At 40.5% G+C, this 17,010-nt stretch overlaps 4 protein-coding genes across 10 annotated transcripts; all 4 read right to left on the bottom strand.

Moving 5' to 3' along the window:
* Positions 1-32: 32 nt before the first annotated feature.
* On the bottom strand, positions 33-4,831 carry LOC124336193 (synaptojanin-1-like). Of its 2 annotated transcripts, none has more exons than XM_046789897.1 (5): positions 4,622-4,831; positions 2,982-3,524; positions 2,810-2,914; positions 2,675-2,730; positions 33-1,428 (listed from the first exon to the last, which is right to left on the bottom strand). In XM_046789897.1, exons 1-5 carry the CDS (start codon positions 4,695-4,697, stop codon positions 634-636), a joined length of 1,575 nt encoding a protein of 524 aa, XP_046645853.1. In that variant the 5' UTR covers positions 4,698-4,831; the 3' UTR covers positions 33-633. The 2 variants fall into 2 exon arrangements, with proteins under 2 accessions (XP_046645853.1, XP_046645854.1); XM_046789898.1 differs by having other exon boundaries at positions 2,675-2,727.
* A 532-nt stretch (positions 4,832-5,363) lies between these two features.
* On the bottom strand, positions 5,364-11,083 carry LOC124336183 (DNA nucleotidylexotransferase-like). Of its 2 annotated transcripts, XR_006917002.1 has the most exons (11): positions 10,669-11,083; positions 10,466-10,594; positions 10,217-10,406; positions 9,896-10,030; positions 9,669-9,791; positions 9,464-9,593; positions 9,253-9,385; positions 8,868-9,148; positions 8,592-8,803; positions 5,487-5,787; positions 5,364-5,421 (listed from the first exon to the last, which is right to left on the bottom strand). XR_006917002.1 is itself a non-coding variant. In XM_046789883.1 (10 exons), the coding sequence occupies exons 1-10, from the start codon at positions 10,863-10,865 to the stop codon at positions 8,434-8,436; spliced, it is 1,617 nt and encodes a 538-aa protein (XP_046645839.1). In that variant the 5' UTR covers positions 10,866-11,082; the 3' UTR covers positions 6,487-8,433. The 2 variants fall into 2 exon arrangements, 1 of the variants encoding a protein (XP_046645839.1); XM_046789883.1 differs by lacking the exons at positions 5,364-5,421; positions 5,487-5,787 and adding an exon at positions 6,487-8,520 and having other exon boundaries at positions 10,669-11,082.
* Positions 11,084-11,200: 117 nt separating this feature from the next.
* On the bottom strand, positions 11,201-13,168 carry LOC124336309 (beta-1,3-galactosyltransferase 5-like). 4 transcript variants are annotated; one of them, XM_046790064.1, is made up of 5 exons: positions 13,008-13,168; positions 12,848-12,942; positions 12,585-12,782; positions 12,214-12,503; positions 11,201-12,149 (listed from the first exon to the last, which is right to left on the bottom strand). In XM_046790064.1, exons 3-5 carry the CDS (start codon positions 12,778-12,780, stop codon positions 11,574-11,576), a joined length of 1,062 nt encoding a protein of 353 aa, XP_046646020.1. In that variant the 5' UTR covers positions 12,781-12,782; positions 12,848-12,942; positions 13,008-13,168; the 3' UTR covers positions 11,201-11,573. The 4 variants fall into 4 exon arrangements, with proteins under 4 accessions (XP_046646020.1, XP_046646019.1, XP_046646021.1 ...); XM_046790063.1 differs by having other exon boundaries at positions 12,848-12,919; XM_046790065.1 differs by lacking the exon at positions 12,848-12,942.
* Positions 13,169-13,936: 768 nt separating this feature from the next.
* Positions 13,937-16,780, bottom strand: LOC124336186. Of its 2 annotated transcripts, XR_006917003.1 has the most exons (8): positions 16,536-16,780; positions 16,368-16,451; positions 15,697-15,994; positions 15,460-15,614; positions 15,168-15,369; positions 14,838-15,089; positions 14,227-14,762; positions 13,937-14,164 (listed from the first exon to the last, which is right to left on the bottom strand). XR_006917003.1 is itself a non-coding variant. In XM_046789889.1 (7 exons), exons 1-7 carry the CDS (start codon positions 16,665-16,667, stop codon positions 14,284-14,286), a joined length of 1,602 nt encoding a protein of 533 aa, XP_046645845.1. In that variant the 5' UTR covers positions 16,668-16,780; the 3' UTR covers positions 13,937-14,283. The 2 variants fall into 2 exon arrangements, 1 of the variants encoding a protein (XP_046645845.1); XM_046789889.1 differs by having other exon boundaries at positions 13,937-14,762.
* Positions 16,781-17,010: the final 230 nt, after the last annotated feature.

The following is a 17,010-nucleotide window of genomic DNA, read 5'->3' as shown; positions in this document are numbered from 1 at the left end:
CGAAAAAGTCAAGAGTCATTCGTGTCACATAATACTATAATAATAATTGTATTGCGTTTATCGTAATTCCAGGATTAAGCTCTGTGATGGTTTGAAAATTTAAATGAAAAGACGAGGGAAATTAAAAGCGACGAGGATTGCGTGAATGAAGTTTTGCGTTTTTCTGTTGGAAATGAAACCAAAAAAGAAAAACAAAATTTAGTCGGAAAATATGTGTTAGTAACTCCCGCCCATTTCCTCACACGGCCAGCGTGGGAGAATAAACATCGAATTAATTTCGATGAGTGGGAGGAATAACTGAAAATATTTTCTTTGCGGGTTTTTTTCTTCGATCGAATGGTGTAGATGCGGATTAATCAGGAAAAGGGTCTGCGACAATCGTGGCATATGTTTTTTGTACACACGTTAACCTACTTATTCACGGGATGGGGCGGGGGGAGAGAATCTGAACTGATGAGAAAATTGTACACGAAACAAAATTCGTTGGTCAAAAAAAGGAGGACAGTATGACACAGAAAAGGCACAGAGTGGCGCATGCGTACGTCTTTTTTAACGGTCTACTACGTAACAGAGTCAATACCATTTCTGGAATTATTTCAAACATAAAAAAAAAAAATTAAAATAAAAAATCCGTTACGGGTTACGGTAATCTTGATTGACGTCGGCAAAGTCCCTAAAGTTGGAAAAGAAGTCATCGTCGTTGAAGAACGAGCTCGGGAAATTGGGAAGGTTGGCGTAGTTGTTGTTGTTGTTGATCGATGGCTTGACGGGCGGTACGAAAGCTCCGAACTGATCGCCAATCTGCGGTGGTGGTGGTGACGGATAGTTGGACGGGAAGAAGGGCTGATGAGGCCGGAATGTGTCCTGGATGATTGGCGACGGTGCCGGAGAGCTGGCCGGGAAGTACTGCGGCTGACTGTTGACGTACGGCCGCTGGTAGTCGTTCGTGTCGCGGAAGACTCCGCCACCGAGAATGTCGAAATTGCCCGAACCCAAAAGGCTATTCTCCCCGTCGACGAATTCGTTGAAATTATCGGCCACGTAGGGCGTCCGTTGATTCTGTCGGTTGTTCTTGGTGGAAAAGGAACCGACGGATGACGGCCGACGGGAACGGAACGACGAAGGGCCCGGCAGTGGAGGACTGGGCGCCACCGTTGGGCTGACTCGTGTGCCATAAGGGCCGCTGTTGGGCAGGAAAGAAGGGCTGAAACGCTGCTCCTCTCCGACAGAATCGGCGATGATGTCGGCAATGTCGGTCGGCTGATGGTGGCTGCCGGATCTGTTGACGGGCGAGAAATCCGGTTCCAGCATCGCTTCGTCATCCTCCAAAACGATGGGCTTCTCTTTCTTGTTCTTCAGCAATCGCTTCGATGAATTCTTCGACGTCAATGTCTCTTCGGTCAAGTTGCCACTCGCTCGTTTGTTTTTCTACGTTTAAAAAAATACCCGCGAAATTTGAATTCAATAAATATATTTGAAAAAAGAACACAATTGATTAAATAGTTAAGAAAAGCGCGAAAAAGCCTCGAGACGATTTTGGAATTAACAAAAGAAAAATGGACAAAACAAAACGGTCCAATCAAAACAAAAAAAAAATCAGCGAAATGTTTACAACAGCAGCAGCAGTAAGATAAAAAATTAGAAGTAGGTAATAAACTTACCTCTGTGATCAGTCAGTCAGTTTGTTTTTGCTTCGTTATTTTATTTCGTTCTCATTCTCTATTCGTGTCTTTTTTTTTTTAAGGTAGGGGGGTCCGCCGTTTGTTTGGGTTTATGCGTGTTACAATTGTATGCTCGTGTGTTACGTCATCACTTAGTCGACAGTAGTAGTGGTAGTAGTAGTAGTAGTGCCATAAATAGTCTCGTCGGTCATGGGTATGAAAGTGGGAGGGATGTCAGTCGCAGTTCGTCCGTTTTTTTTTTTAAGGTTTTTCAACATTTTTTAAATTATTATTTTTTTTTTAAACATGGAACGATAATAACTAATAAGCGGAGGAAAAAAAAACTCGATGCGTAAAGACATGGATAATAAGAATAGGAAAAACTTCTTCATTTCAATTTCAAATTTGAATTCCAATCAATGGAGTCGTCGTGAGTTGGAGAGTCCGGGACAGTACGAATGTTGTTGTTGTTCTGTGTGTTTTGTTTGTGTGTGTGTGTATGTGTGTTTTTTTTATCTTTGGGCAAGGGGTTTAATTGTTTTTTTTAGCTGGAGTTTGTAATTTTTTTTTAATTGGCTTGTTGCCGGAACTGCAAAAAAGAAACACACACAAAGTCAAAGAAAAACAAAAATAGTCAATATTCAAATATTTAAATTTTCTGTTGGTCTTACTAAAAATGATTACTTTTTTTTAATTACGTTTTTTCTAATAACTACTGAAATTACTAACGAAAAAATCAATTATAGCGGGATGATTTGATTATACTGCTGCTGCTGTCAGTCGAAAGTCTATTCCAGTCAGTTTCCAATGTTTCCAAAAGCTAACTAAATTTATTACGTTTCTGATGATTCTCGTCAATTTCGTAGTTTTTAATTTACAAGTCAATTTTTCGTATTTTACAAGTCAAGTAATGTGGAGTCGTTGAGTCTAAACTTCCGTATCTAGTGACTTAAGAGTCTCTCTCATCCCTACCTAACATTACGTTTCGTTTTTGATTAAAATTATTTTCTTACCTGAGCGCTAGGTCGGGCAGGTCGGTTCTGGGCTGGTCTCTTGGCTGGGGCTTCTGCTTATCCAATCAAATCGAATTACAATCTGAGTTTAAACGAATGGGATATTTTTTTTGGAGGTGGTGTAGCGTCAATTACCTTCACGGCCAGCCTCGGGGAAAGCGTCGAATCCGCCCAAAGCTTTCAAGTTGGGGAAATCGTTGAGAGCGCTATCCATGAATCCTTCGCTCTTGGAGTCGGGCTCTGAAAATGTCCCACAAGGATTCGTTCATTAATCCATTCGTAATTCACCAAAGAGTTGAGATTCTACCTGGCATGCGTCCCTGGAAGTCGAAGGAAGGAAGTCCGCTGGTGAAACCGGAAGGGAATCCACCGGTGAATTCGGGTTGCCTTTGGGGACGCTCAGCGGATGATCCAGCGGAAGGGCGGGCTGGGCGCTGGGCTGGTTGCTGGCGAGCGGGTCTCTCGACTGGGCGTTCAACTGGTCGTTCGATGGCATCCCTGGATGGGGCGAAGATCTCCGACGGAGTGGATGAAGGACCGAAAGATGGCGGAGCTCCGCCACGGGTGGAAGGATCGATTTCCTGCTCCTGTTGGGGACGCTCCTGAGCAGGGCGTTGATCTGGTTGAGCGCGCTCCTGGGTGCGTTGAGCCTGAGGGCGACGCAATTCAGTTGGAGGAGAAGCGCGGAAAGCATGCTGGAGAGGTACGCCGGCTGGCTGCTGTCTGGCGGAAGGTCCGGCACTGGGGCGGTTTCCAGCATCGAAATCCACCTGTCGCTTCTGTTGGTTGACGTTCCTCTTGTTGGGGAAAACTGGGACTTGCATCGGCTTGCCGACTACCACGCCGCTGCCTGTGAATTCAACCCATTAAAAGATAATCGAAATTAGAAGGGGGCATAGTAATTATGATTGTAACACAAAATTTGAACAAAGGAAACAGTTGTGTCCCTGTGACCCCGATGGCGATCGGAGCGCAACCGGAGAACGGCGAAATTCTTTAATTCTTTTTGGTCAAAAAGTTCTATTCATAATAGCGCACATGTTGTATAGCTTGAAGGCGTATGTAAACCTTTCTCCTGTCAGTTGTAAGGGAAAAAGTAAACAATAATACAATCGACACTGACCTTCCGACAATTTCTAATTGTTTGGCCACCGCACAAGAAAGGAAATGCAACCTCCGGAATAAGAAATAATAGGCAAAACAAAAAAAAAAGACAAAAAATCTTACCATCGTTCACAATCAACGAAATGAAAAGTTCTTTTATTTTAGAAATCTAAAAAAGTTTCACCAAAGATTAAGAGAGAGAGAGAGACGATTGGAGCCCAGCGGATTCAAGACTTTCATCGCCTTCGGTGTAGCGCCCAATGGTTTGTTGTTCTTACTGCCAAATGATTGCGGGCATGATGGGTTTTTAGTCGGCGTGTGGATGAGCGATCATGTACATAATACTGCGCATGTGAACCAGTTTCCTTTGTCTTCAGGGGGGAAACTATATGGCGGAAGAGGGAAATTCAAAAAAAATCTGCTTTGCCAAAGGAGGAAAATGTTGTTTCACATTTTGGTCAGAAAACGGACGGAGGGGGGTGAAAGTTAGACGATCTGTCGTTACGCATCAACACGGATAACGTTCGCAGTTCCTTTGGGGACTTTCTCTCAGAAATTCTCTTAAAAAAATCAGAAGAAAAGAGTCGAGGCGACAAAAGAAATTTCTTGGAGGGGGACAAGACAAAATCACAAAACTTTTACTCTCTAGTGTTACGACCTCCCTGTGAACATGTCGACTAACTCCGAGAGAAAGAATTCGTCGTGTCACGCAAACATCTTCAGAATAGAAATTTCTTTACAACCTGCACGTACACTCAAAAAGGTGACAAGCCCCTTGTTGAATCAAATTCGAGCAGCGAATTGAATGAAAATAAAATAAAAATTTGGGAGAATAAAACTTACGTCGTCTAAGGTAATCGACTTCAGATGTAGCGGAGATGACGGCGACCAGGCACATCAGGATCACAACGGATTTCATTTTTGTTTCAAATGGAACTGTACTGTCTTGTATATAATAAAAATTTAATGCGTCACTCGAATCGAATCGGAGGAGAGAATTGGAGGTGTTACTCGTTGGAAGAGTAGCTGGAAAGTGATGTCGTTTACAGCGGCTGCTCACCTCTTTTTATATGAAATTTTTTCCGTTCGGGAATACAGGGCAGGCCCAGTTGGCCCCTTGTGCGAGTGCACAGCGCAAGGAGGGGGGGGGGGAATAATCTCCAAGAAAAAAAAAATTCACCGCTTTTTTTCGCCATGTTAAAAAAAAAACCCTCCTCCTTGTCTATACTTTTAGCCTACTTCTGCGCCAAAGCGCGTCGAGAGTCCGCCTATTGCCCCCTCCCACCTGGAAGCTAGTATCATTTCGGGCTGCAGCAACAACCGCATTTGCGCTTTCTACCGCCCCTTTTCTCTCTCTATCTGCTTCAACCCGTCTCCTTTGTTGTTGTTGTTGATATTTTGGTTGGGGTAGATGTTTTGCCGATGTATGAGTTACCAAATGGTGGCGCTAAACACGTGACTGGATCCACGGGATCCCAGGTGTTGGATGAGCTGTCTCGGGTCGGTCACTCACATTACACACCTTAATAGATCGCCCGTGTTTCATCTTCTCCTTTGTTGAATGGTCTCTCTTCTTCTTCTTTCTCACACGTCATTGAACACGAATAACTGTCCCCGCCATTTTCTATTTTTTTAAGGACTGCCTAATAAAAAAATGGGAGATATTATGTGACAAATAGAAAATCTAAAAGAAGAAGAAGAAGTATACCGCGACATTATTTTAGTTCTTGTGGTCTCGGGTGTGTGTTTGAGGTCATCTGGGCTTCCTATATTCGGGCTCCGTTATTATCTCAGCGAGCAGCTAGAGGTCCTTGGTCCTTTGGCCACCTGAAAATAAACACACGACGTCCGTACCAGTATATATTTTCACCCGCCAAGTTCACCTGATTTTTTCTTCTTTTCCTTCCTTACTCGGTAGAGGTGTACATACTGCGAATTGATTGCCGTGCAGAGTGCCCAGACGGTTCAGGTTATTAGGGCGACGCCTGTTCTCGTTTCGGTTCCGTTTCCTACACACATACACACACACAAGGCAAGTCAGCCCATTATTTATGACTTTGCCGCCACGGCACGACGGCCACCTTCTTCTTCTTCGTGCTGGCGTCAGCCCATTTTGTCTCCTTTTTTCCTTAAGTAATACGTTTATGACTTAAGACTCATAAAATTACAGGGGCGAATAAAATAAAAAAATCTCGCGAATCGAAACGGAGAAATTTTCGAATTTCTTTTTTTTTTATACTCCCGCCAATTTCTAATTGTTCGCCATTTCGATGTCTACAATTTAAAGACCGGCTTCATTTGGCCGCTGCACGTTATTTTCATAAAGATTAAAAATGAAAAAAAAAAAAAAAAAAAAAAAAGTTCAACGGACCACCACCAATCTGATCACGCGGAAAAGACACGCAATGTAATTCGGGAAGAGTGCCTTGCTCCACATCCGCGAGCGTGAATCATCCCATCGTTGCTCGTCTATGAGTAACGGGCATCTATTAAGAATTCAGCAATTTTTTGTTTTCTCATCCACCGCCCTATCTCTCTCTCTCTATCTCGTGTGTGTGTGTTGAAAGATGACACGCTAAGTGGGGCCGAAAGCAGCAATCTACCCTGGCGGCCAATTGTTCCAATAGTCTGCTGTGCCACTTATTTCGTGAAAGAAGAAAAGAAATGGAATAAACATTTTGTACGGCAGTAAATATGTAGCTAAAGCGGATGAGAATGTCTGGTTTATTAGTAAATTATCAAAAAACAAAAACTGGTTCGATAATACTCAATTTTCTTTTTTAATTATTTGGCCAAGTCAGAAATGAAAAAAAATAAGATAAGGCGAGGCAAATTTAGGATCTGTGTCGTCCCGCGCGAGGTATTAAAAAAAAAAACACTATTCTCCCGGTCCACCACCCCGCCCGCCTCCCACTCTGCGAGGGGACGGGACAGTAAAGAAATAAAAAAACGTATATATACACGTGAAATAGAAATCGTCTTCTTCTTTCTTTCTTCTGGGTATCTGAATCAGAACGAGGTAAATAATCCCTATAAATAATTCTTCATGCATAAAGAAGAAGCCAAGAAGAGAAAAAAGAAGAAAACGAACATGTTTACGATCCAGTCGATTTTGGATTTTCTTGGCCGAGGTAGGAAAACGAACGGGGATAAGAGACAATGAGCAACCGCTCAACAATAATACATGAAATTACGTAAGAACTTGAAGGGTCGAGACGGAACGGTGACGGCACACATTTTTTCCCCCCTTTAGCCACGGAAAACTAAAAAAACTTTGTTCGAACAAAAGGACGTACTAAATGCGCTTAAGAACATTAAAAACCATGCCAGGTCGCGACTGTAACATGTTCATCCTATTCCCGACTTGTTCTCGATTCTTTTCTCACGAGCTCTTAATTCTAATTCAACGACAACGATTCACGTTAACCACGTCGTTTATCATTCTCAAGATTTTCCATCAAAGCAAACACAAATAATCCCCGCAATCAAAACTATCAAGTCTCACCGTGAATGGCTCACGTCATCTCTTCTTTCTCTCTTTTGAAGCCAATCTTAATTCCCGCATTTGGCGTTCATCATCAAAAGTCGAGGTGCGTTCTACATAAAGGTCACGGTTAAAGCTTGAGAAAACCGCGCGAAATTCAAAATAATTATTATTTTTGGTATTTTTTTTTAAACCCCCCCGGAAACCAAACATGTTGTTGCCCTTCAAGTGCCCTACCGTGTTCGGGGCAGTCACGTTCTGCATAAACCGTTGGAGCGTGAAGGAGCCCGACGCCGAAGTTTTAACACAGCCAAACTTATAAAAATTGCAACTGTACTTATTTCGCGAACCCCTCCCATTTTGTAACCCCCTGTCGTTAGTCACGGAACAATCTCACGTGGAAAAAAAAGAGAGAAGTTTTTAAATGTTTCTTTTATAATAAGCCCGCAAAAAGAAAAAAAGAAGGTATAGATACCGGGGAAGTAGATGATAATAACAAGGTAGAATGGAACAGTTAAAAGACCAACGGGAAAGAGAAAAGGAGTGGGGGTTCAATTGAGGAAGTTTTTAACGCAACAACAACAAAACAGCAGTCGCCGTTCGGTTGTGTGTTGGCTAATGAAATGTTGAAACACACGATGTCGCCGGTAGAAAAAAAAATCCCACTTTGGGAACTAGACAGCGCAAGTGCGCACGCATAAAGCAATAATTGGACGATAGCGAGTTGGATCGAAACGGGGAGAAAGCCATCGCATCTTGAGGCCATTTGGAATTCTTTTTTTTTTTCGAGCAGACCCAGCTTTCACGGTCTGAATTGAGAGAAGAAAAGGAAGAAAAAAAAAATAATAACGAGCTAACGCTCGATGCCCCGATCTAAAACGATGGCGGTATAGTGGTGGAATGAGGCTTGAAGACGCGTTCTATCTCTGTCCCCCTCTAGACGCTCATGCAAAACTACCGTACGACTATATGCCGTTGCCGCGTGTCGGGGAGCGAAAATGAGGTCAGTGGCGATAACAACATTTTCGAAAATGTTGTAAATTTTGTTTTTTTTTTTTTTTAACGGGGGAAATTGAAAATGAGAGAAATTTTTTTTTTTGTTTTTAGGCTCGTCGGCGCGTCCTTTTTTTTGTAGGCCGACAAAATAAACGGGAGGAGGTGGTCGGTCAATTTAAAAATTGCGCTCCCATGGTTCTCGATAAGTCAATTTGAGATGATGGAAGACGTCTTGCTCTGTTTGAGCTGCTATCCAGCGGTTCTGTGAATCGTTACCAAGAATGGGTGATTCAAGATTATCGAATGTGTGCGCAATGTATGGATGCCACCCACCTGGCCATTGTCGTGCAGGCCCATGCTGCTCAAAGAGTAGTTGAGGCTATCCTTGGCGTACTGCCGAAGACTGCGGTTGTACTGTTTACTGCCCGTCCAGCCGACCTGAGCATAGGGATACTGCGCATTCGTTGACCCGACTAGATCCACTCGTATAGCGCGCCATTGGCGGTTCGAATTCGCCAACTGGAAAGGTCCTAAATTTCTCTCACCTAACACAAGGAAACTGATACGTAGGCAGAACAAATGTAGCACAAGTCGTCAAAAAAAACATACCAGAAAAGTCGCGCCGTTCGAATTCATCGAATCGATCGTCAAGCGGGTACTTAAAAATGATCATCGTCAACGGCAAATGTTCGTTTGTCGAACCAGAGGAAAGTGGGCTGGAATTAATTTCGATAACTTTCCGTGGCCCGTCTGTGTGCGTGGCTCGTGACCAAACGACCAGACCTTTCTTGTTCAATTCGTCTAGAACGGCTGCAATTAAACCGTAATCGCCATCCTCGCGCTCCGGATACGAAAATAGCACATCCAGATCGTGACCAGAAGATTTCCCGCTAACATGAATTCCCCGAGAGGAAAGAAACGCGTCGTTATTTATACTTTTCGTTTGTCATCTTTAGTTGGGATCGTATTAAAGGGATATCAATCTCAATCTTACCGGAGAAATCCTCCGTTCATGCTAGTCACGACAGACGGCAGGATGAGCTTTGCTAAATCTGTGATGTATTTGTACGTATTTTCGGCCTCCGCCCGCAACAGCGGTCGATTCAAATCGTCGTAGAAAGCCACTCCTATATAAAATATGAAATTAACAGTCGCCATGTATAAACGCTTGACTAAAAGTGAACAATCCCAGGAAAAAGGTATACCGTGTGCTATCATGTCGTTATTGGCAATGTCGTGTTGATCAAGTTTCTTTACGTCTTCAACCGTGCGTAGACCCTGGCCATACCATTTCTCAGCAATAGATGGGCCAACTCCGTAGACTTTACAAAATATCTGGAAAAAAATACACATTAAAAAATTTCAACAATGCAACAATCGCATGGGGAACAGTGGCGAAAGACAAAAAACCTGGAGTGAGAGAAATTTCTTATCGTTTCTCTTTTCTTCCACTTCCGGACAATATCCAGATTCGAGAATTTGGGTTGCAACTCGCAGCGCATGACCATTTCCGAGACCTTTAATCCCTTTTAACTGAATGAAAAACATAATTAAGTTAGTGATTCGAAAGAAAACATGCACAAATACTGCGAATGGCCATTCGTATAAGCTTCTAATGCGTTACCATAATATATTACCTGTTGTGAGTTAGTTGCCTTGAAGGGTAAGCATTTTATGGCAGCGGCAGCTCGTGCGAAAGCAAGAGCACGATTTTCGTCAGTTTTCGTTTGTTGACAAGTTTCCCAATATTCACTTAGTAAATCAAGGGCTGCCTGTAATATATCATGAGATAATTAAGTGTGTCATTGTGTCAATAGGATTCTTTAAATTCTGCATTCCTCATTGTTGTGCACCGGCACAGACACAACAACAGAGTGATGATTCAGACTCATTTTTCAAAATGCAACCATGCATTGGAAAATGCTAAAATGCCGTATACAAATACATAATAATCTTACTGCTATTTCTTTGTTCTGGTGATCGAAGATAGCTTTTCTTTCAGGGATGCATTCATTAAATGTCTTCAAGTCAAATTCTGGAATTGGGTACAAAGGAATCTCTACATGTGGGACAACATCGTCAGCTTTCTTTTCATGAGAAGGTATGGAAGGTAGCAGGAACCCAGTTTCTGATACCAAAGAATGACATCTGTGCAAGAAAAAATGTTGCGCCAAAACAAACTTGCTAGATCTTAATTATTTTCATACCTGAGACATTCAGCAAGCCATTTGGCATGCAATATATAACCTTTCCAGGATTTGAATATTGAGAATTCTTTGCTTTCCAAGACATCCTCTTTAGTTTCAAGTTCTGATAAGACATGAGTTACATTGGCTCTATAGATATAAATTGAACATTAATGAGGATTGGTGACACAATTTTAAATTCTTGAGTAAAATTATCAATATACGTCATTCTGGTTGATAGTGTAAGGCCCATTTTGTTAACAGACTTCTCCATAATTTCAAGTCTTCTGGGTCCAATACAATCAGGGAGAATGTAAATTATTTGTTTGTTATTGTTACTACTGCTGGTAGAAACAATTTTAGTTGGTCTTGAATCTTCTTCATCTTCATGCAGCTTTCTTTTCTTCATTGAAATCGACATTTTCGGTGTTTTAAAGCAATTAACCGAAGAAATTTACAGAAGCTTCTGACAAAATATATGTGGGTAACTGGGAATGGAAGGTATTTGAAAACAGATATTCAGATTTAGATTTCAGACGTTTTGTTTGCATGAATTGCATCGGGTTTTCAATTTTCCATCGACGAACAGCTGATAAACGCACGTGGGATTGTTTTTACCATGAAGTGGTTTTACTGATATCCCGACTTCGTTCACGCCCTCTATGAACAAGATCACAAAATGTTTGATAACGTCATCTACACAATAACCAACCAACTAAATTATTTTGAATTTTCAGAGGGAATTGAAAACAAAATTCATGTTAATGTATTTCCTTTATATAATTCAACGATTAGCAATTAGATAGTCCATGAGATAATCGCTTCCACAGATCGAACATCTCATCTTCCTTGATTCCATGGACTGTTGCAAACTTAGCCATAGCACATGTTGTATGATGTATTGATGTATCCCGTATTTTGCATCGAGCAGGCCGCAGGCCGGTTCAATAAAATTCTACTCCACGGTTCATAGTTCATACTCTTAGTTTTTTTCGCATTTTATCAGTTACAGCGAGAACGTTGTCTACACAAAACCAACTAAAGTACCCGCTAAAGTAATACATTGAATTTTCCTATAGGTAGCAAAAATAAATTTAACTAACAAATTCACGTGTAATTTATTTATGCATCAGTGCTTATAGCAATCGGATTGCCCATCAGACAACCTTCTCCATAGATCAAAGATCTCCTCTTTCCTGAGCATGTGCACTGCTGCTAGTTTAGCCATAGCGCAAGTATTACGAATTTCATCATATTTTGGACGACTGTTCAAAAACTGGGGATAGTGATGGTGCTCTATGTTAGGCAGATTATTCGCTATCATCCCAGTGATGAAAATATCCTCCAGTTTGAAAAAAGTTTCATTTAAGGCAGCTCGATAAAGATGTTCGACGATATCGCTAGTCAAGACGTAAGCGGGTCCCGTATGGAAGTTAGGATACTTGTTCTCTTTGTATCGAGTTTTGGAAACGTAGTACGGGGAATGAATGTCACGAAACGGTTTCCAGCTCTTTGCCAAATGACCCAGGATAGTTCTACGGCGATCGACGACCTCGTCCAGAATAGCTAATAACACCGGCATGTGAATGTAGACATCATCGTCCGTCTTCAACACGTATTTGACACGACTGCAGTAAGTCCAACTCCATTCCAGTGCGGATATCGTTTTCAGTGTTAGGTTGTTATACGTGTCGACGAACATACCCTTTTCACAGAAATGTATAATAATTAAGGAAAAAAAGATGTCATGAGCTTAATTATTATTTTACCTGAATTATATCACCGTAGAGGAGGTTCTCTCGTTCAATTTGTTCATTTATCGAACTGTTTTTAGAAATGCCAAGCATGAAAGCTAAGCCAATGTCTCGTCGAAAAGCAACACTTCCCCAAGTGGAACGTACTGTGTTACGTTGCGATGCGTGACCAGCAGCAGACGTCACCAAAATCATCAACTTCATTCCCTCACCTTGCCGTGGACATACGTCGTTAAATGGCATATTATGTCCAGTTTCATACAAGATACTGGTTATTACAACAGGATTTTCTTCTTCCGGATTTTCTTGAATTTATAGGCGAGATATTTTACAATTCAAATTAGTAATTAAGGATAAGTTGTATCGTTATTATTTATGATTCATACCATAGTGGTCGAGAATCTCGAGATTGCTGTTCTTCATCGGGCGCGTTCGTCTTATCGCGTTCCGTCGGTTCAGACAGACTATTGCTACGAGAGCAAAAACTAGTACTAGAAACCATATAGAAATGAGCATACATTCAATCTTTTTGTCGTCTCGTGTGATGGATTTAATCCTACAAAACGAACGGCAAAGTCTCATATCTATAAATAAAAAACACTATAAATTTTAAGAATGAATAGATCGTATTATTTGAAATTATAAAAACCTTAATGTTTCAAAATAGCTGTATTGATTTATTAATTAATCCATGATGATTTGAAATTGAATTACGGCGAATCTTTTTCATTCGGAAATTCAAAACTTTAATTTAATATGTTAAATTGCGTTCAAATTTAATAATATATGGTAATTACTAATTAGCCTACCTATTGAAATTTAGTTGATGCCTTTAAGTTAATTAAAGAAAAAGGAGTTCTTCAAGAAACAGGTCGGTAACTCGCCGGAAACATTGGAGAAAATCGGTACTGAAGTTATTTCGATTTTCTATAGCTTTGAAAACTTGTCATAAAAGTTACTGAAACGTACGCGTTGCATCGAAGAATTTGTAAGATTGAGGCATAATTGAGGTTTGTCTCACTTTCTCTTATCAGGGCCGTTTAAAAAGATACGCATTGCTGATATGCCACATCATATCTCGCATAAATCTCCCACAAATGAAATAACATAACCGCCTAGACATAAGCGTTATCTACTGTATACATACTATATTATATACTAGGCCTACTGAGTATTTTGTGTTTAAAAGACTCTTTAAAATAGAAGAATTAGAGCAACAACCACCCTGTTATTTATTTGTTGGTTTCTGCGGGAGCCCATGCTGTTGCTGGACAATATACATATATTTAAAAGATATTTATGTACGCCCATCGGCCCATGTACCTATTGGTTATGTACGTATACACATAGAAAGAGCGTTGGGCTTGTTGACAATTCAGCCAGAATATAGTGCCATGTAGTAAATGCGTAGCTATTCGATACAGACCTTTCAAGTGCAGTCTTTATTCAATGTCAATTGTGGAAAAGATTTTCACACCTATTGCAGTGATATAGAGAGTAGCTATAGCTTCGCAATAATCCCTGTTGTATCGCAGTTAAGGTTTTCTCCATACCGTTTGACGAGAATAAATAATACGTTAAACTATCGCTAATGATTGTAAATACGTATAATCAAAGGTAAACAAGATATTATTTTATTTGCGTCTGTGAAAGCGTAACCCGTTCAACAAAGCTTTTCTAAATTGCATTTTATTATTCAAAATTTTTTCGAATTTTAATTATAAAAAAAAAAAAAAAATTCTTTCGACCTTCCAGTCCAGGTCTCTTTTATTTTGCTTTGTTCTGCTTCTTTTCAACATCAACATTTCAACATCAACGAGCGAATCTGAAGTCAAATCTGTTATTGATGCTCAAGAATACGTCAACGTCAATGATGCTGATGGTAAGAAAATATAAAATTCTTCAAATTTTTTGCGATTTTTTTGCTTTTCGTGATTCAGCGCACCACTTTTTAGGCATATATGATCTAGCAACAAACAATTTTTTTCTATTACTATATTATTCAACGACTACAAAAAGAAAACAAACCAATGATTTAATTGATGTAGATTGATATATGTTATATTCTACTATCAAAACAACAATTCACAGCGAGTTTTTAATTTCTTCTTCTAAAATCCAACCAGTGAAATGAGTGTTTAGTCCACTACCGTCTTCCCACAGAAATGTCTCAGAAAATCTGTCGTCAATCTCCACCCATACTTGATCCCCCGTTTTCAAATTGAGTGTTACTTGGAGGCCTACTTGATCATTGTCACTGGAACCGCCATTGATTTTTTCATTCCAGCTCCTCCCTTTGTTTACGCCATTCAAGTAAATGGAAACCCCTAAACCAACCCTAGGCGAGGCTGGAATTTCCACCATGCCGTTGAACGAGAAAAAGTAGGTTCCCGTCCGCGGTGCTCTGAATTTCCCCATGTTTAAATCCATAGCATTCTCAGTGTTGATGTGCGAAATCTGGAATGGAATCGGGGTGCCAATTTGACTGAAGTGAGCGTTTCTCGACACATGAAAGTATGTGAGCGCTGATTTTATGTCAGCGTACCCGATCCATTTCTGGAAACCTGATGCCAGTTCGTTTTCAATTCATAAATTAAGTATAATACGGAGAAAAAATATGTAGACACGAAACTATTTACCCGCGTCATCAGGGAGTTTAGTGAAATCGCAGTATACAGATTCCATTTTAGATGTTCCCATTACGGAATACAATCCGCTCAAAGTATGTCCCACCAGCCACAAGTCTTCACATGAAGTCGGAATTCCGGCGACGGACACTTGTCCGTTACATTCAAATTGGCCCAAAGTGTGGACACCGGAAGAGGTTGCCAGTTGAGTCCGACCGAAGTTGAGACGGCTTATTGGCAGAATTTCCTTATCTCTGATGACACCTATACAAGTATACGTGCACATATTTTTTGATATGGTAAAAACTAAAATAATAAAAGTGTCTTGCCTTTTGTCCTTACCATTGTCAGCCAGCAGTAGTGGAACGGTTGAATCGCAGTTGCATTTTACGTAATCTTCGACGCAGTTATGGTCGATACCACACTGACAAGTGTGAACGCTTGAGTTGCTTCCCGACCAAAAATATTGCGGATTCCCATCTTTATCATTCCACCATGAGTAGACGATATTATTAGTCTCAAACGGCGCATAATTGCACTCGTACTTTTTTGAATGAAAAAAAAATAGTTAATTAATTTTAAGATATTATTTTAAAAATTCAATTTCAAAATTTCTTCCCGTGGGTGAGTTTACTTTGATCGACTGTTGGCATTCGGCTGATAGCTGAGACAAAGCCTTAATTTGCCTGCTACTTGCGACGTAGTTGATTGCCCTCGAGTAGCATCCAGGATCAGCGCAATGACCCACGTCGATTGGTGATTCGCTGTCGTGTGGAACAGATGTGGATCCTGCCAATCAACAATTGCCAGATCGAATCCGTTTCGAATTTTGTTTGATTACTTTATTTTTAATTGGTTCGCTTTAATATACCTGACGTCATGTTACATTGAACGTAGATGGCGTCGTCTCCGATTCCTTGTCCATCCGGATCGATCCAGTACATTCCGGACGGAAGTGAAGGATCAGTCGCACGAAGATCTCGACACGTTCTTGCGATGCTACTCTTCCCAGCAGAAGGAATATTGCGTGATCCGGAAGTAGTTGTCAATGATTGCTCAGTTTGCAGGGCGATAAGAAGTGATTCTTGATGCTCTACTGTTGCCTCTAATTGAATCACCCTAGCCTCAAGTTGCGTCACTTTGTTTTCTAGTACTCTTCGAACGTCTTTCTGGTTTTACGTAAAATCCAAAGAAAATTAAAACACGGATATATAGTGGTCAAATTTTAGCGATTTGTGCCCGAACGTGATTAGCGATTATAATATCCCGAACAAATTGTAAATACATTATTATTTAATTTATTAATATTACTATCTTTTAAAGGGTTTGATTAAAAGCTCTTCTGGAAAATAGTCATTGCATGTTATTAAATTCATTGCCGGGGTTGTACTCAAATGAATAAAATTCATTTGATAAAATCAAAATAAAATAAAAACTAATGACGAATTGTTCGGGGTTAATTTCCCTATGGAGGCTAAACTGACCATACATGCTAGGATAAAAATGTAAATTTCGTATTTGTTTAATACAAGAAAGGCTTACGTGAATTTGATCATTCGCCTCCAGCTTTGCGTTTTTGGCCTCGAGTTGCATGTGTTTGTCTTCGACGTCCTCCTTGAATTTAATCTTTGGGACAATTTAAATCATCAATAACATAAGTCAGGTGAGCGAAGGAACGAACGAGATGATATACAAATAAAATTGCATTACAAAGTTGTCTGTTAATGTATGCAGCTTCTCTTCCAGGGTGAAAATCGTGGCACTCGGAGACGATGATGTAGCTGATGAAATGTACATCATCAAACCGAGGAAGTGGATGAACCTTAAAGAGCAACGCGCCATTTTTCCAATCAGGCTTTGAAAATTTCGAAACTTTTCTGGAGTAAATGGTTCTCAACAAGATGTTTTGTAATACATAGGCTACACTGTTTGACAGGGTCTGAATAAGTGTCCATAAATTCACACGTACTTATATATGAGTGAAGAAAATAAATTTTTTTCCTACCGATAAGAAATGTTTCACTTTTGAATTTTGAATTTTGAACCAATTACAAAATCAGACGCCGTCTGTTGCAAAATCACCTGTTTGGAGTGTTTGACTTGAGAGCGCCGTCAGTCAACGAACAATCAACTAGTTCAACGATCATCGTCAATATATCTTATCCAAAGACAAACAAATTATTTC

Source organism: Daphnia pulicaria, chromosome 4, assembly GCF_021234035.1.
Source record: "Daphnia pulicaria isolate SC F1-1A chromosome 4, SC_F0-13Bv2, whole genome shotgun sequence".
Taxonomy (NCBI): domain Eukaryota; kingdom Metazoa; phylum Arthropoda; class Branchiopoda; order Diplostraca; family Daphniidae; genus Daphnia; species Daphnia pulicaria.
This window is presented reverse-complemented; position numbering and strand designations above follow the sequence as displayed.